This window comes from Arvicanthis niloticus, chromosome 5 (genome assembly GCF_011762505.2).
Source record: "Arvicanthis niloticus isolate mArvNil1 chromosome 5, mArvNil1.pat.X, whole genome shotgun sequence".
Taxonomy (NCBI): domain Eukaryota; kingdom Metazoa; phylum Chordata; class Mammalia; order Rodentia; family Muridae; genus Arvicanthis; species Arvicanthis niloticus.
Window position 1 is genome coordinate 41,678,354 of NC_047662.1, and position 17,686 is coordinate 41,696,039.

The 17,686-nt window shown below is 40.2% G+C and overlaps 1 protein-coding gene and 1 long non-coding RNA gene across 11 annotated transcripts in view; one reads left to right on the top strand and one right to left on the bottom strand.

The window, feature by feature from the left end:
- Txndc12 (thioredoxin domain containing 12) overlaps positions 1–17,686 on the bottom strand; it is a 77,309-nt gene that overhangs the window by 44,494 nt on the left and 15,129 nt on the right. For 7 of the 10 annotated variants that reach the window (XR_013110523.1, XR_013110521.1, XM_076934494.1 and 4 more), the window contains one exon: positions 13,593–13,698. Coding sequence is in view for 6 of the 10 variants with exons in the window: in XM_076934494.1 (XP_076790609.1) it covers positions 13,593–13,647 (55 nt within the window). In the remaining 4 variants the exon portion in view is untranslated. Of the gene's footprint in view, positions 1–13,592; positions 13,699–15,680; positions 15,785–17,686 lie in introns of those variants that run through there. The other 3 variants (XR_013110522.1, XR_013110520.1, XM_076934492.1) reach the window with 2 other exon arrangements.
- Positions 10,456–17,668, top strand: LOC143442384 (uncharacterized). Its single transcript, XR_013110524.1, has 3 exons — positions 10,456–10,570; positions 11,851–11,928; positions 17,304–17,668. It is a non-coding gene; the product is annotated as an uncharacterized LOC143442384 (long non-coding RNA).

A 17,686-nucleotide genomic window follows, 5' to 3' on the forward strand; every position in this document is an offset into this window, starting at 1 on the left:
TCCTTAATTAAGATGCAAGACCAACAGTATATTGAGAGATCTGTAGACATGAAGGCAAATCTCCTGTTTTTTTTTCATCCAAACATTTTAATTTATTTTATAAATTTGTTGATTTTTTTCTGTTATGTTTTTATATAATATATGGACGTAACAAAATAAATAGCAGTAATAAAATAACAGTACGAAAGAGGAGATTATTTCCTCTAGTGCTTCTGTTAATTGTTGTCTACAGTTCCTTCTTTTCTATTTCTCCTCTACTCTCCATACTCAAATGAATTTTCATGTAGTTATTGTTTAATCTCATCCATTGTTAGGTCAGTATCTGTAGCTGGTCTACTTACTCCAGCATTTTGTTCCTCTGCCTGTCCAAAGGCACATATGATGAAGCAGAGGACAGCAGGCCATGCTGTAGATGAAAAGAGGGAGTATATCTAGAACTGAGAAAATTGGTGTTCTGGTTCAGATTCTGGCATTATGTTGCCTTGTCTATCCACATGACCCAGCTACTGTAAATTTCATCATCAATCCCATAAGATATTTCTGAGTGTAAACTTTGTTCTGCTCTTGCAGTTCTGTGAATCTCACTTGGGAATTCTGAAGGAGATTTTGTCATCTGTTTAAGGACGTCGTTATTTTTATTAGTACTAATAAACTTTATATACATATATCCCTTTGCATTTTGATCACATTTTAGCTTCTGAGAGTAATTCTGGTCAGTATCCCCTTATATCCTACTGTCAGCAACTCTCTATTCTGGTCTTCCTTTTGTATAAAGGATGCGTGGAGAGGTGACTCAGTGGTTAAGGGTGTACTGCCTGTGTAGAAGTTCCAGCACCAACATCAGATGGCTTACAACTGCTTGCAACTCAAGCTCCAGGCATCTGATAGACTCTTCTGGCTTCCTTGGTAACTTCACACACATTTTATAATAAAATTTAAAAAACAACTATTATTTTGTCTCATTTCTATACTTTCCCTTTTCTGAACAAAAATATACTGAAATGTTCAACAAAGAATTATATGTTTTTAAGGTAGGTAAGCATAAAATAAAGGTAAATATATGGGTGAAACTTTAGTAAACTATATAGCTCTTGGCATAAACATGAATTAGTTATATTTATAAATATATATATTTGTGTGTGTGTGTGTAGTTGCTAAATAAATGCTTTGGGTTTTTGTTGAGATAGGGTTTCTCTGTATAGCCTTGGCTGTTCTGTAATTCACTCTAGACTAGACTGGCATCAGACTCACAGAGATCTGCCTCTGACTCCTGAGCACTGTCATTAAAGATGTGCGCCACCACTGCCTGCCTTAAATATAGGCTTTTAAAATAAAGGCTAGATGTGAGTTTCCTAGGGATATAGTCCTTAAATTTTAAGAATAATTCAAGGAAATATAAGAAAGAAGAAGAAAGGAAGGAAGAAAGGGAGAAACAGTACAGACTGCAGGAAGTTGGTGTGCAGCCTGCTTTGTTTTGTTTTCAGACAGGTTTGTACTGTGTAGTCCTGGCTGGTGTGGAAGTCAGTTTGTAACTAGGCTGGCTTTAAATTCAGAGAGTTGTGCCTCCTGAATGCTGGAAGTAAAGGCATACACCACCACACCTGATTGTGTAGTCTTTTTATGATTAGTATTATTTAAGCATCTCATTTGTCTATCTGGCAGACACTCAAATAGTTGGACCCTTACCTTTATTTATTTTTCCTATCAGATGACAATTTAAGAACCAAGTACCTTAATTTATTGTTAAGTAATGAGTGCTTATAGGATTCCATTAAATTCATTTCAAGAAGCCTATGACACCAACAGAAAAAGCTATAGATGGGATCTGATTGTTTTATTCCAGTGGTTAACTCCAAGTATGGTGTGCACCCATGAAATTGTATCACAACAAGAGATAGTATGGTAGAATAGGGAAAGACAGGTTTAAGATAACCTTTCACAGAGATGCTGAAGAGGACAACTCCAAGAGCCATGGTTCATATTGCTATAGTCAGGGTACCATTTTTGAGCTACAGTATGAATTATGCCCTGTTCATAGTGATCTCTAAGCCTCTGTTTTCTCTGTAAAGAGTTTTAAGATTTAAGCAGAGGTCTTAGAATCTGCCTGAATGAGGTAAAGATGGATGATTAATGTGTATTATCTTCCAAACCATGGCAGAAAGTTATTTCCTAGGCTGTTAACTAGGCAGAACAAGGTTCTATTCTACATTGTTCTCAGCTTTGCTATTGGTTGCCTTGACACATAATTTGCCTGGGTTAATACAGCTTCCTTATTAGTATCTTTTGTGATTAATTTCCTCTACTATTCTACTCAGGCCAAGCTACCTAAACTTTTTGAGTATGTCACCCATACATTCATCTTCAGCATACCATACTGTTACTATAAAACAGTATCAAGATTATTTTTATGTATTATCATCCAGATTATAACATTGATAGATGTCATGTTGTACATCCGTTGTCTCCAACATCCAACATAGTACCCAACATTTACTCAAGAGCATAATAACTAACATACACCCACTACAAAATTATTTCATTTAATTCTCAATTTAGTAGGACAGGTATTGTCTATTTTAAAGGGGAACTAAAGAATACAGGAATTACCAAAGGTCAAACTAATTTGTAGAACTAATGTAGATCTTATATAGACATTAAATTCCAGACTCTAACTCCTTAACACCATTCCCTATTCTCTAAAAACTTTGTCTATTTGAAATACTGGGGATTGAACCTAGGGCCTCATGCATGCTATTTAAGGCCTCTACTGTTGACCTTATCCTTAATTTTAAATATTTATATTTTTATTTTATGTGTGTGGATGCTTTACCTGTATACCACATCTGTACAGTATCCACAGAGGTCAGAAGAGAGGGTCAGAATCTAGGGAATTGGAGTGAGAATGGTTGTGAGCTGCTGGTAGGGTGCTGGGAACAGAACCCAGATCTGCAAGAGCAAGTGCTTCAACGCTAAGCTCCCTCTCCAGACCAATTGTCTGTTTAAAGAAATGCTTAATAGATGGATCATCCAGGAGTTGGTAAGTGTGTCCTACCACAAGCACAGTTGTCCCAGGTGACTGGAAGAGTGGCCTTGACATCCAGCCATTCTCCAGGCCATGGTTTTGAGACCCTTGTGTTGGACTCTAAAGATCCAAAACCAGGGGACGTGCTCCTCCAGAGACACGGACGGGATTTGCTGCAATAACATGAGGTTTATTGATAAATGAATAAAAACAGTGCACTGGGGTTCCCTTGCCTGCCAGCAAGAAGAACCCCGAATGAAAGTTGGGAGCAGATTTTATACTATATTCACAGGGCTCATAAGAGCAGTTTTACCTCTTAATAACTACAAAGGCTGACTTTAACAGCCATTCCCAAGCTCATTCCCAGGCCTGGTTGCTAAGTAACTCAAATTTGCACCTTATCATTTTACAACAAAGAAGGTCAGCTTAAGTAGCTTCTGTTTACCCAGGTTTTACTGTGTTAAGGGCTCATAAACTCTTATCTTGGGTCTTCCTGGAATATTTATTTGAGTCTTTGAAACGTGCTTCTCCCAGGATGTGTCCCTGGGGGAAGTTAATATTTAAGTTTAAAACTGAAATCAGAGCTTTTTATTAATCTTCAGTTTCTACATGAGCAGATAGCTAAGCACCAAGTCCTATATCTCCATGGTGTCAAGTGTCACAAGTGCTAGAAAATAGCACATAAGTTTTTTTTTTTTTAGAAAGTATCCCAGATGAAGACAATAATCTTTATGTGTTCTAAACAAGATATGTTTCTAGTATATTGGCAAGTCCAGCTCATATCCACAGGACTTAGGCCTAGATAAGGGTTTAGGATATAGCTCAGTGGTGAAGTGCACACAGCATTCATAAGTCTGTGATGCCCTTGGTTTAATCCAAAGTAAGTATGCCTATCTGTGCAGATATACTATACTTAAGAATGTTACTTCACCTCAGCCATAGATGATCAAACCAAGGCGAGAATATCCAATCTATACAATAAGCTGGGTCAAATCATTTATTTCTGAGGATTTGTAGTTTTGTCTAAATTGAGTAAGATGATGTACCCTTGAGCTGAAACACTAATGTTGGGCTGTGTGAAAGCTGTTAAGAATATAACATAATCGGCAACCCTATCGAGAGAAGAGCCTCAGAAAATTACTATAGTTTCTGTTCCTATGATGTCAAGCTGTTCTTTTTTTCTGATTCTAAGTTGCTTACTAGCAGGATTTTTGTTTGTTTCATTTTTCCAAATAGGGTTTCTCTGTGTAGGCTGTCTGAGACGCTTTGTAGACTAGGTTGGCCTCAAACTTACAGAGATTCACTTGCGTCTGCCTCCCAAGTACTGGGGTAAAAGGCATGTGCCTGGCTACTAGCAGAATTTTTTTGTTCTTGAAAACACCTTCTGCCACTGTCACCAACAAAGCTAGCCTGAGAGACTGTTCCTGGCAACTAATGGTCCTAGAGTGAGGACATTCTAATATTCTCTACAGAATTTATTGAGGGGCATACTGTGGCATGTGGCTTGTAAATTCAAGGCCAGTCAGCTGCCCCCCACAGGGGTATATGTGGTATAGTAAAGCCACTTATCTAGCATGTGGGGGCTAGCCCTGGTCCTGAACAGATGGAAAATACTTCTTTGAAATGCTCATTGTCACTGGAGAGCCTCAAATGAGAATGGAGTTGGGATAGATCAAAGCAGTTTGTGAGTACAAAGAAAACTGCATGTAACTGTTTAGTGTGAGGAAAAACACACTTGGGGTGCCAGCAGTGGCCCTATATTTACACCTTAGTTCATTTTTCTTCCTTTAACATGTTGCAAGGATTTGGGGCAGGGAGAGAAACTCAATAACAACTAAAATATATATTGCAAACCAGGTATAGTGACATAATTTTGAGATTGAGGTGAGGGCAGAATGATCACAAATTCAAGCCCAGCCTGGACTACCTAGTGAGATCTGAGCTAGTAAAGATTGGAAGTTGAACTACAACCATTACCTGTTACTGATGAAAACACATAGTAATCACTCTTCACCAATAAAAACCTAGTATTTACTCACTTCCCCCTATGTGCCATGTTATTTCAGCAAATAAATCACCCAAGGCACATAAGGGGCAGTAGAGCTAAGGTGTAAATATAGGGCCACTGCTGGCACCCCAAGTTTGTTTGGAAGGGGGCATGGCCTTAGAGGCCAGTCCCACACCGCTGGGCAGTTCTCAGAGAGGGCTTTGGCAACTGGGAAGAGGACTGCTGTGGGCAGACGGGTGGTGTGCATCACATCTGTTAGTTTCCTAACTAGTAGGCACTTAAAGGCATTTCCTAATACCCCCACAAGCTTGACTAAAACCACACATGGCTCTTGTCTGTCTGTCTCTTCTCTGTCTGTCTTCCTTCCTTCCTTCCTTCCTTCCTTCCTTCCTTCCTTCCTTCCTTCCTTCCTTTCTCCTCTGCCCCTCTCCACTCTTAGACAGTCTATTTTGTAGCCCTGGCTGTCCTGAACTCACTATGTAGTTTTGAACTCACTAAGATCAGTCTGCCTCTGCCTCCAGAGTACTAGGATTAAAGGCATGCATCACCATGCTCAGCTTGACCCTTCTTGAAAAATAGGCGCTGAGCTGGGTAGTGGTAGTATATATGCCTTTAATTCCAGCACTTAGAAGGCAGAAGCAGTAGGATCTTTTGTGAGTTCCATGCCAGCCAGGGCCAGGGCTAGTGACACACACACATGCACACAAAGGGTTGGCATTTTCACTTTGTAGCTTTGTAAACTAAGCCTCTGAGAGGAGAATTAACCTGCCAAAAATCACATCATGTGATAGGTAGGACTTGAACCCTTTTCTAGAACTTTTTCTTTCTACTTTACATATAATCCTGACATAAGTCTTTTAAAACATCTTGTTGCTAAGTGAAGGTGAAATAAACATATACACAGAGAAAATTTGATGGGTGAAACATGATAGGAACCTCTGGCTTGATAGTCATGGGTGTATGCATGCAGTACCTTTTCCCTACATTTTTACAGGCTATACATAAGCAAGACTGTCTCTCTTTGTTAGTAAGACTTTGGTTGTCATAGCAAAACACCTGAGCAAAATCAGCAAGGAGAGGTTTGTTTTGGCTCATACAGGTTTCAGACCATCCTGGTGAGGTCTTACCTCATAGTGGCCAGGAAGCAGATGGTGAGGGAGGGAGGGGGAGGCAGTGCTGCACTACCAGGGCTTTCTCCTTTTCCTTTCTCCATCTTGGCCTCAACTTATATTTGGATGGCACCATTTACATTCAAGACAAATCTTACCCCCCCCCTTAGTTAATCCTTTCAGAAACACCTTTACACACACCCAGAGGGGTGCTTTATTAATTTCCTAGGTGCTTTTCAGACAGATCAAGTTGACAAGACTAATCATGGCCAAGGGAGATGGCTCAGCAGGTATAGGAGCTTGCCACTAAACCTAATGGCCTGAGGTTGGTTCCTGGGACTGTGGAAATAAAGACTAGAGAACTGATTCCCACAAGTTTTCCTTTGACATTCACACCCATGCATACAACAAATAACCTAAATGTAATCAAAAAAAGATTAGCTATCCCATCTCCTATTAGTCTGTTACCCAGTTAGAACCTGACCTCAATTAATGTATTTTTGTGGAATGATTCTCTTAACAATACTTCACGTTTCTATCATTGTGTAAAGACACCAGCATGACATGGAATCCCATTAGTTGTCTAACCTGAGCTGGGCCTCATCAATGACCTCCAAAGTACCTTTTCTCTACCTGCCTTATACATACATACATACATACATACATACATACATACATACATAATTCCTGTTTCTTCGGTCTGAAGTACTCTTTTCCTGTCTGATTATCCAAAGACTATGCAGAACTCAACTCAAATTGTCAGCACCTTTGTGTTCTTTGCTGTTTTTTGTTTTGTTTTTTGTTTTGTTTTGTTTGAAAGAGAGTCTCACCATGTAACTTTGGTTAACCTATAACTGACTATATAGACTAAGCTATCCTGGAAATCACAGAGATCCATCTGCCTCTGCCTCCCATGTGCTAGGATTAAAGGCGTGTATCACCATGCCCAGCTGCATTTTTAAAACATTATTTTTACTTATATTTATTTATGTTTATTTTGCCTGTGTGTATGTATCCTTTGTATCCTTATAACACTGTGTCCATAAGTCTACTTGAGCAAACAATAATGACTACCATGTGCATGCACACACTCATGAATGCTCATACTACTCTTTAGGGAAGGGATCATTAGCCCCTCTGTATAAAGAGACTAATGCAAAGATGTAAAAGGGCTTACCTAATCTCAAGGCTAGTTAATTTGTGGGTCAACTTTTCAAGCCCAGATCTATATAAATCCAAGTCATTGTAAATTTTGGGGAATGTGTATCTATAAAGATTACAATTTTTACTGGGTGGTAGAAGCATATGCCTTTAATCCCAGTACTCAGGAGAATTCCAATACTTGGGAGGTAGAAGCAGGCCAATCTCTGAGCTGGAGGCCAGCATGGGGGGTGGGGGGGAAGAGCAAGTTCCAAGATGATTACACAGAAAAAAACCCTGTCTCAAAACAAACAACAAAAAAAAAAACAACAAACCAAAAATCCAACAAAACAAACCCCAACTTTTTTGATTGTGTATATTCACTGTGAGACTGTTACGGAAGGGTGGTTTCATACACATATACTGTATATATTGAGCCTATGACCTCCCTATCCTTTGTTTTCCCCTTTCTCAGCCTATAATTGTTTTTTCTGTCTTCTCAGAGGCTGGGACTACTAATTGTGCTGTCTGTTTGTAAGGACCTATATTGAACCCAGTGAATAGTAGACAATAAATGTTTTCCTGTTGAAATAAACTGCTGTATGCAGAACACTGGATCCTATTTCCATGTTTTCACTTGAGTATTCTCCATGAGCAAGTTCCTACTTTCTATTTAAATTCTCCCCACCCTTCAGAATGCCTCTTCTGAATCCTCCCTTTACAGCCCACACAGAGCTTTCTTCCTTGTCTGAATAACACAAGCCCATGCATTCTAGCCATGGACCACAGTCCTCACTAAGTCAAACTTGTAGCGATTTACTCATGACTAACTTTTCAGGACCAGGGCAGGTCTTCTCTTGGAGACATCCCACAGCATGTCACAGGTCTAATCACATGGCTCGTGGAGTAGAAGGTTGCTTTTATCAGCCTGCACTACCGTTGGAAGGGTCCATTAGATTCTAGATGATTCTAAAAGTGACAACTACTCCTCTCTGCTTAGGAATCTCCTCTCATTGAATAGAAAGCTTTTTTTTTTTCTTTTTTCTTTTTTTTTCTTTTCTTTTTTTTTTTTTTTAATAAAGAGATACAACAAATCCACCTACTAACTCACAATGAAGATTGGAAACTGAGATGAAAATTAACCACAACAAGAGTCCACCATCATTATTCCAATTTCTTTATAAAAAAAATCAAACCAAAACATTTACTTATTAGTATAAAAGAGAAAGACAGACAGACAGAACACATGTATGGAGGTCAGAGGATACCTTGGGGGAGCTGGTTTTCTTCTTCTACCATGTGAGTACTAGGGATCAAACTCTGGTAGTCAGGTTTGTGGCTACCCATTGCCAACCTATAATTCCAAATTCTTGTTCAACTGGAACTTTTGATTATTCTACTGGAATACAACACAATTCTATTCTTGAATTCCTGGATCTAATCTGAGAATTCCTAATTCTATTAGCAATAGTTCATATTCCTCTACAAGTCTATGCAATTCATTCAATTGAGTTGTAGATGCCACTCTAGAAACACAGTCATTTATAATTAAACTCCAGATTCTATTTTGGAAGTCTTATATTCTCCCACTGAACAGATTTCACTATTTTTAAAATATCAAGTACAGATATTTTATACACATGGGTATTTTGTCTGTATGTGTGCATGTGCACTATGTGTTTACCTGATGCATGTGAAGGTCAGAGGCAGGCACTGGATGCCCTGCAACCAGATGCTTGGGTCAAGGAACTCTAAAAGATCAGCAAGTGCTCTTAATCACTGAGCCATCTCTCCAGTGCCCTACCCAAAGGCTCCACTCTTAAAGCCCAAGATGCTGCTTTTGGAATTACAACTTCTAGTTTGGCAAATCCAGATTCTTCTTTTTAAAACACTTTAGTTACATTTATTTGAATGGAGAATGCTATACGTGTGCCACAGCATTCGTGTGGTGGTCAGAAGACAAGTTGCTGGGAGTTGGCTCTCTCCTACCCTGTGGCCACAGGGATGAAACTCATCATCAGGCCTGGCAGTAAGATTCTGTGTCACTCGCTTGACGATCTCACCTGTCTCCAATTCAAACTCTATAACCTAAACTTTGAGTTTTTACTTTCTAATGACTTTAGGATCTGTTCTCCAGATCCTTAAACTTCTAACACTAGAGCTCCAGGCTCTATTCTTGGAATCACTTAACACTCTGCTTCTGTAGCCTTGCACCTTGTCTCTGTAGCCAGGATCCTATTATTGGAGTTTACATTCTACTACCACAATCCCATATTTCATTACTGGAATCCCAATTTTGAATCTTGAGGCTTGAGAACCTCAACAATTCCAGATTCAACAGTTAAAACCTTACTCTCCCAGAACTCACTATTAAAACTCAAGGATCTACTCTCAAAAGCTAAAATTTTGCTATAGGAATTAGACTTTACTCTAGAAAATATTCATTACATGACTGGAACTGGGTCTGAAGTTTCAGAATCAAGGCTAAAGTTTTAGTAACAGACTCTTGGATTGTAATTACTAAGATTAAACTGGGCTCTTCTTATTTCACAAATGAATATATTTTTTTAGATCTCCAGTTCCTCTTATGTGAGCTTTTCATTTTCACGGGAAGTATAGATTACATCACTAAAACCCAAGATGTTGCTACTGAGCTATTGTTCGTTTTATGGTAACTCCGGGTTTTACTTGATCAGCCCAATATTTACTAATGGAATCCAAGAATCAAGAAGTACTTATCACAGTGGCTAAAAGCTTGTGCTCTGGAACCAGACTACTTATGGTTGGATTCCATTTCTGTACTTCTCACAGGTATGACCTTTGGGAAGCTACTTAACCTCTCTCTGTATCTCAGTGTCCTCATCCACAAAATAGGGCTGATGATAGAACTCACCTGAGGTAGTAGTAACAAGAGTGCAAGTGAAGCATTTCAACTGATGTATGGCACATAGAAAGCAGTTAATAAATGTTAGGTGTGGTGTAATTACTATATTTTAATGACCCCCCCCACCCCAATACTTCAGACTGAGCTTGCAAGGATTCCTGTTTGAGACAGTGTCTTACTAAATTGTCTAGGCTGGCCTTGAACTTGTGATCCTCCTGAGTAGCTGAGATTACAGTCTGTGCCATTAGGCCTAACTAACATCATTACATTTTTTTTTTTTTTTTTAAGAGAGAGAGAGCAAGAAGACGGTTTATCTGTATAACCTTGGTCATCCTGGAACTCACTCTGTGGACCAGGCTGGCCTCAAACTCAGAGATTTGGTTGCCTCTCAAGTGCTGAGATTAAAGGTATGCACTATCACTACCTGGCATCCACGTTTGTCTTGAATTCTCTATGCAGCCAAGGCTGAGCTTGAATATTTTTGGGGGGGATGGGGATGGCGGTTGAGACAGGATTTTTCTGTGTAGCCCTTGGCTGTCCTGCTGTTCTAGAACTCTCTCTGTAGACAAGGCTGGCCTTGAAGTACTGGAATTAAAGGCAAAGACAATCATGCCCAGCTTTTTTTCCTTTAAATAGTTTACTTATGTTTACTTTTGTATACGCATCGGTGTTTTGCCTGCATGTATGCTTGTATGAAGATGTCAGATCCCCTGGAACTGGAGTTACAAACAGTCGTGGGCTGCCATGTGGGTGCTGGGAATTGAAACCAAGTCCCCTGGAAGAGCAGCCAGTTCTCTTAATTACTGAGCCATCTCCCTAGTCTGAACTTGAACTCTTGATCCTCCAACCTAAGCCTCTCAAGTAAAAAGAATTATAGGTGTGCACCACCACATCTGATTCGTACCATTTCTTTTTATGGCAAAGTTTAATATTAGTCTAATTATGTATTAATATACATAAATATTGTATCTCAAAAATCCACTATGACAACTCAAAGGTCTTTTCTGGAACTCAAGGTTATACTCTCTGAATCCCATATTGGTCCATATATTTCAGGTTAAACATTCAAACTACAACATTCTATTTTTGGAACTTAGGTTCCAATCTCAAAAGGCAGGATTCTAATAAGAATATTCTAAATCTAGTCTTATAATTCCAAATTCTACTCCAGGCTCTTCTGAGATTCTGGAGGTCTACTGTCAGATTTCCTGACGTTGCTCTTATCAACTAAAATTGTACTGAGATGAGAAGTCCAAATTGTAAACTCAGAGCCTGAGATTCTAGTACTCCCAAACCCTCCTCAAATTTAACTCACTGAATTAGTTTTCTCCCAGTAGAGTTCAGCAGCAGTTTGAAATCCACAAGTCTCATATTAAGAGAATAACTTTACTATATACTCAAACTCTAAGGTCAACTCAACAACCAGAACCAGGGATTCTACCTCAGGTATGTCAGTAATGGCAACTCAAGAGTTATATTTGGAATACCCCATTCTAATCTGTAAGCTCCAGATTTTAGGTTCTCGTTGAGACAGGATATTACTGTGTTTCCCAGGCTGGTTTTAAATCTCCTGCACTCAAGTGGTCCTCCTACCTCAACCTCTCAAGAGCTGGGATTATAGGTATATGCCACCAAACCTGGTGTCAATGGCAACAAAGCCTGAGATTTTTTTTTTCTTTTTTTTTAGTTTTGAGCTGTTGGCCTTTCTGATTGGATGGGAAGGTGTCCTGGGACTCAGAAGCCCAGGAACTACAACAGTTCTGAGGTATGACAGTGTCCCAGTGAACCATTTAGCTCTGAGAGGAAACCTCCTCGCAGAGATGTTGCAGCTTCAGGGGAGGGTATCCCCAGCTGAGCTCACGAGCCTCAGCCCTGCTTCTTTTCCCTTCTCTTCATTGCTTCTTGTCTTCTTCCAAAGAGAGAGTCACAACAGTCAACAATCTCATAAAAGAGATTTATTAGAATGTCCAGGGTAAGGAGGGATGAGTTCATGAGTGGATGGCTGCCTATTCTCCCAGGAGGAGCAGACAGCAGCAGGAAATTGGACAAAGTGAAGTGCTTATATATGAGTTTGGGGGAATGGAGCTTTCTAGGGTGGAGATTTCCAGGGTGAGGATTGGTAGGATTTCAAGTCCTGAGTTTGGGGGAGCTCAGGGATTGGTGGGTTTCTGTAGGAAGTTCAGGGATTGGTGTCATTTTTTTCCAGACTGTTCCCCCTAAAATTAGCATAATCTGGGAAGAGTCCTGCCGAGGGGCTGGAGATGACCTTTTGACAGTTATGACAGTTAGGGAGGCCTGGGGGTAGGGGCCTGGCTGCTGAAGTGCCTCAGATTGGGCTTAGCTACTTTCCTGCCTTGAGGGTTTACAAAGTTTACCAAGTATTCAAAGTTTATATCTGGAGTCCACAGCAAGGAAAACCTTTCCTACCACTTGAGTATGGTAAATATTTAACATGAGCTTTGAGACAAGGTCTCTTTACACAGCCCTGTCTGTCCTGGAATTCACTATGCAGGCCAGGCTGGCCTCAACTCTCAGAGATTTGCCTACCTCTTATGGAATTAAACATGTGCATCTCCACACCCAGCTCCAAAGTCTAAGATTCTAATACTGAACTTCTGATCACTAAATTTGGAATTGTAGATTTTATTATTTTACTCCTTTTTTTGGATTCTTTTTTTGTTTTTGTTTGTTTGTTTGTTTCTTTCTTTCTTTCTTCTTCTTCTTTTTTTTTTTTTTTTTTTTTTTTTTTTTTTTTGAGACAGGGTTTCTCTGTGTAGCTCTGGCTGTCCTGGAAGTCACTCTGTAGACCAGGCTGGCCTCAAACTCAGAAATCCCACCTGCCTCTGCCTCCCAAGTGCTGGGATTAAAGGCGTGCGCCACCACAGAGAAACCCTGTCTCGAAAAAAAAAAAAACTAAAAAAAAAAAAAAAAAAAAAAAGAATAACCCAAGCGTAATGCTCTCATAAACTATACTCTCAAATTCCTGGAATAACCAATCTCCTGATAAATGGAATTCCTTGGGAATAGCCATAGCCACAGGGAAGCAAACTGGCCTAAGGAACTTCTACAGTCTGTCCTTTTCCTCGCTGTTATCTTAGTGGCCCTTCTTCAGGTCCCTAGTGAGCACATGCACTCTCACTGTGCCCATCACAGGTCCCTAGTAATCACATGCACTCTCACTGTGCCCATCACAGGTCCCTAGTAATCACATGCACTCTCACTGTGCCCATCACAGGTCCCTAGTAATCACATGCACTCTCACTGTGCCCATCAAGCTTAATTAAGGTCAAGTGACCTCAAGAATATATACTCGAGACTATATATGTGGGGTGGGGTGGGGATGGAGCTCTGTTGTTTGTTTGTCTAGTATGAATAGAGCTCTGGGTTCTATCTCTAGCATCAAGATGAATTGGGTGTAGTAGCACATACCTGGAGTCCCAGCATTGGAGAAGTAGAGGAAAAGGGCCCAGGAGTTCAAGCTCATCCTTGGTTACAAAGAGAGTTTGAGGCCATCCTTGAATACATGAGACCCTGTCTGAAAATACCAAAAATAAAGAAGAATCTATCAGTGTGCATGATGGTGCATACCTTTGCTCCCAATGCTCAGGAGGCAGAGGCAGGTGATTCTCTGTGAGTCTGAGGTCAGCCTAGTCTACAGAACGAGTTCTAGGCCAGTCAGGGATACATAGTAAAACCTTGTCTTAAATAAATATTTGAGGCTTTTCATAGTGTCCCAGGTCTGTAGTCCTAGTTACCAGAAGACAAGAGGCAGGATTGCAAGTTATAGGAACCTGAGCTAAATGGTTAGCCACTGTTTCAAAAGCTCCGACTTCCAAAAGAACATATTTGGAACTTTTTTTTTTTTTTTTTTTTTTTTGGTTTTTCGAGACAGGGTTTCTCTGTTTAGTCCTGGCTGTCCTGGAACTCACTCTGTAGACCAGGCTGGCCTCGAACTCAGAAATCCACCTGCCTCTGCCTCCCAAGTGCTGGGATTAAAGGCGTGCGCCACCACCGCCCGGCCATATTTGGAACTTTTAATGCTAATATAAATACAAATTAAGATATTTCATATATCTCTCCCTAAATATTTAAGATTAGAAGGATTTATGGAATTAAAGTCTCAGTACCATAGTTCACACACACACTTGCAAGGAATGAGCTACCTAACTGTAAAGGGAAATCCAAGGCTTTTCTGTTGAACTTTTGAAATCAACTCAACTTGCCTGTTTTGAAAAGATTCTGATGTTTAAAAAAGTTTCTCATTTTCCTCCATTTGTAACATGTGGGTCAGAATGCCTGTGGGTAATATTGTGCAAATAGCTATTACAGTGTACCCCATGGGGCGGTTGTGATCATGATTGCTCCGCCATCTGCTGGACATAGCTTGAATTACACTGCTGTGTCCTGTGTCTCCATGAACAATCCCATTAAGGTTTTCCTTGGGACAATAGAGGATTCTGCTAATGGTTTCATGGAAATTTTTTTAGGAAAAAAGAGTTCAGAAATTATCTAGTAAATATGAACTAAATGGAGAGGAGCAGGGGACATGAGAAGTCATCATGCCTGCTCTTGAGAATGTGAGAGTCATGCTGTGTATTACAGAACCTCACTGGGAGGAGCAGGGACAAAAGAAGTCTTCATATCCACCCTTGAGAGGATGAGGGTATGTCATGTTACAGAACCTCACTGTGCAGATGGGACCTAATGATCTACCTGACTCTAGAAGAGGGAAGATACATAAGTGAGGAAATAAGAACACTTGGGACAGAAAATAACAATGTGGTTAAAAGCACAGCTCTGTACGTGCCTTTGTGAATGGTGCATTGTTGGGTAATCAGATCTTTGCATCCAAGGAAGAGGAGGTGATGACAGTGATTAGTAGCCAATTTTTACAGCTCTTTGGTGTGTGCAAAGTTCTCTTAAACACCTGCCCTCCGGGAGGTCTTATAGCACAATGTTAACACTGTGGGCTGAGCTAATTCAGGATCTAAGTCTGTTGTGTTTGATAACTGTTGTAATCGGCAGCTATTTAACTTCCCTCTGCTTAATATTTTTTTCATCTTAAAATAAAAACTACTTCACTGGGCTTTTGTAGCGATTAAATGTTTGTCAAGTGTCAACTTCTTATTCACTAACCAGCAGTTAATAACTGCAATAATCAGTAGCTATCATAAGCTACTATGTTATCTGTGAGGTAGAAATTACTGTAGTGCCACAGAGGAAGAAAACTGTTAAGTGCTTGAAATGGAATCCTAAACCCTATGCATTTTAAAGAGCTGCACCAGAAATTTCAGACTGAAAGGAGGCTGGGCCCTAAGAGTTAAGAGTCCTCAATTATAGCTTTATGTTTGGGCTTTATACAATGTAAGCAGTGGGAACTCACTGAAGATTGTTACGCTGGAGAGGCATTTGAATCAGAGTTGATTTTTGAGAGAATTTAGAACCTGCTTAGTTAATTCACACAACTCAATTGATGAGTATAATTATAATGACAATAAAGATGTGCTGAACACTTACCTGTGAAACATGTGGAAAGACTTTATACTGCATTTTGCTTTTTAAACTGTAGGGCTTGTGAGATGGTTCAGTGGGTAGAGTGCTTGCTGCCCGAGCCTCATGACCTGAGTTCAATGCCAGAATCCATGATGGACAGAGAGAACTGACTCCTGAAAGTGGTCCTCTGACTTCTACACAAGCTCTACAGCACATGTGTGCCCACCCACATACCACCCCCCTCTGTGTGTGTGTGTGAGACAGACAGAGAGAGGGAGAGAGAGAGAGAGAGAGAGAGAGAGAGAGAGAGAGAGAGAGAGAGAGAGAGAGAGAGAGAAAGGGAAGAGAAGAGAAGAGACTGTTGGAATCACATCATTTAAAAATTTATAACAAAGTATCCCTTAATATTTAATTTCTAATGTGCTTTAAATACAAGTTTATATGTTTTATTCCACAAGTACTTTCCAGACATTAATGTAATCGTCAGTGTTCAGTGGTTATTACACATGGAGCACCTTAAGATCTGAATGTAGAAGGACAAGATGCAAAAGGACACAAAGCTGCTGAAATGACAGGCTGAGATTGCAACTCTGTCTACCCAGAGCTCTTGCTCCTCCATCAACACCTCACTTCCTCCCAGTGGGTGGAGAAGATATTTTCAGACAGGAAGGTGCCTCTCTCAAATTATACTTAAACAGTAGTCTGTGAAGAGCTAGGGTGGGGCCCAGTGCTCTTCCCTTGAATGTTAGGAAGGAAATGATTCTAGTCCTGGGCACCTCTGGTCATCAGCTGACACTCTGGAAGAGCAAAGGAGGACAGGGTGGGAGGCAGGAAGAGCCCGGCAGATATTACATTCCACCTGAGAACTCCACCTCACCAGGCAACCAAGTGTTTGGGTGAGTCTACTCTGTGCCAGGGACCTGGAATTGTGCAACTAATCATTCTGATCCCACACGATCTTAAAAAGCAAGCCCCCTCAGAAGTGAGTGCCCACTGTCCTTCTCAAATAGATAAAGAAACAGACCTATACGAGAATAAAGATTTGCCTTGGGATCACACAGCAGCAAATGGCAATATTCAGGGCCTATGCCTTACTAGGATTTGACTCTAATTCATGTCATGGTAAAAGTGGTGGACAGAAAAATCTTTTCCCAAAATACAGAGTACACCTGGAAGAGGAAGTTCACAGAGGTGGGAGAATAATAGGCTTTTCAAATCCTGAGGGATGCTCTAAGTAGCTTCTCAGGGGCAGGCTGGCCATTGGGGAATTCATATCTTCTTTATATAAATGATACAGACCTTGTGTTTTGCAGGAGACCTCCCAGGAGCAGAAATGAGACCCACAGTTTCTACACCTAGAGTTTGTTTGATACAGAAAAGGACTTTTGAGTCAAATGATGCAGCAAAGTGCTGTGGGAACCAATGGCTAGGCATTAACAGACCTGGTGTCAGCCCACATCTGCCTCTCTCATTCTAATGCTTCTGGCAGCCCCCAGATCCTTTGGAACTTAGATTTTGTTTATTCATCTGTGATATGAGATGTTTGTGTCCAGTTATCTGGAAGAAATCGTTCCAGCTCAGGTAATCTACAGCTGTATCTTTTTATGGCCTGAGTTAAATTCTTTTTTTTTTTTTTTTTTTTTTCAGATTGTCCAGCTGTAAGAAGCTTCTAGTGCCTGGAATCCAGAGGAACTGGTGACCTAATGGTGTGCTAGGTTAAATACAGTGTTCTACCAGACTAACCTCTAACCACAGACACTCCCTATGGAGGCTGGTCTCTACATCTGGAGGGAGACAGGGTTTCCAGACAGGATTTTCCGTATGTCCATCAGCAGGACACCTACTTTAGGTTTTGAATAAGAGTTTTTCTACCCAAGAGATCACTATTAATTGAAGAAAGGGAAAATACAAAATATGGTCATTGAATCTCTCAGCCTCAGTTTCCTTATTTATAAAAGTCTGTAAAACAATTATATTACTAGTTTGTGAGTTTAAATAAGAAATTTGATAATACCCAGATACACCAGATA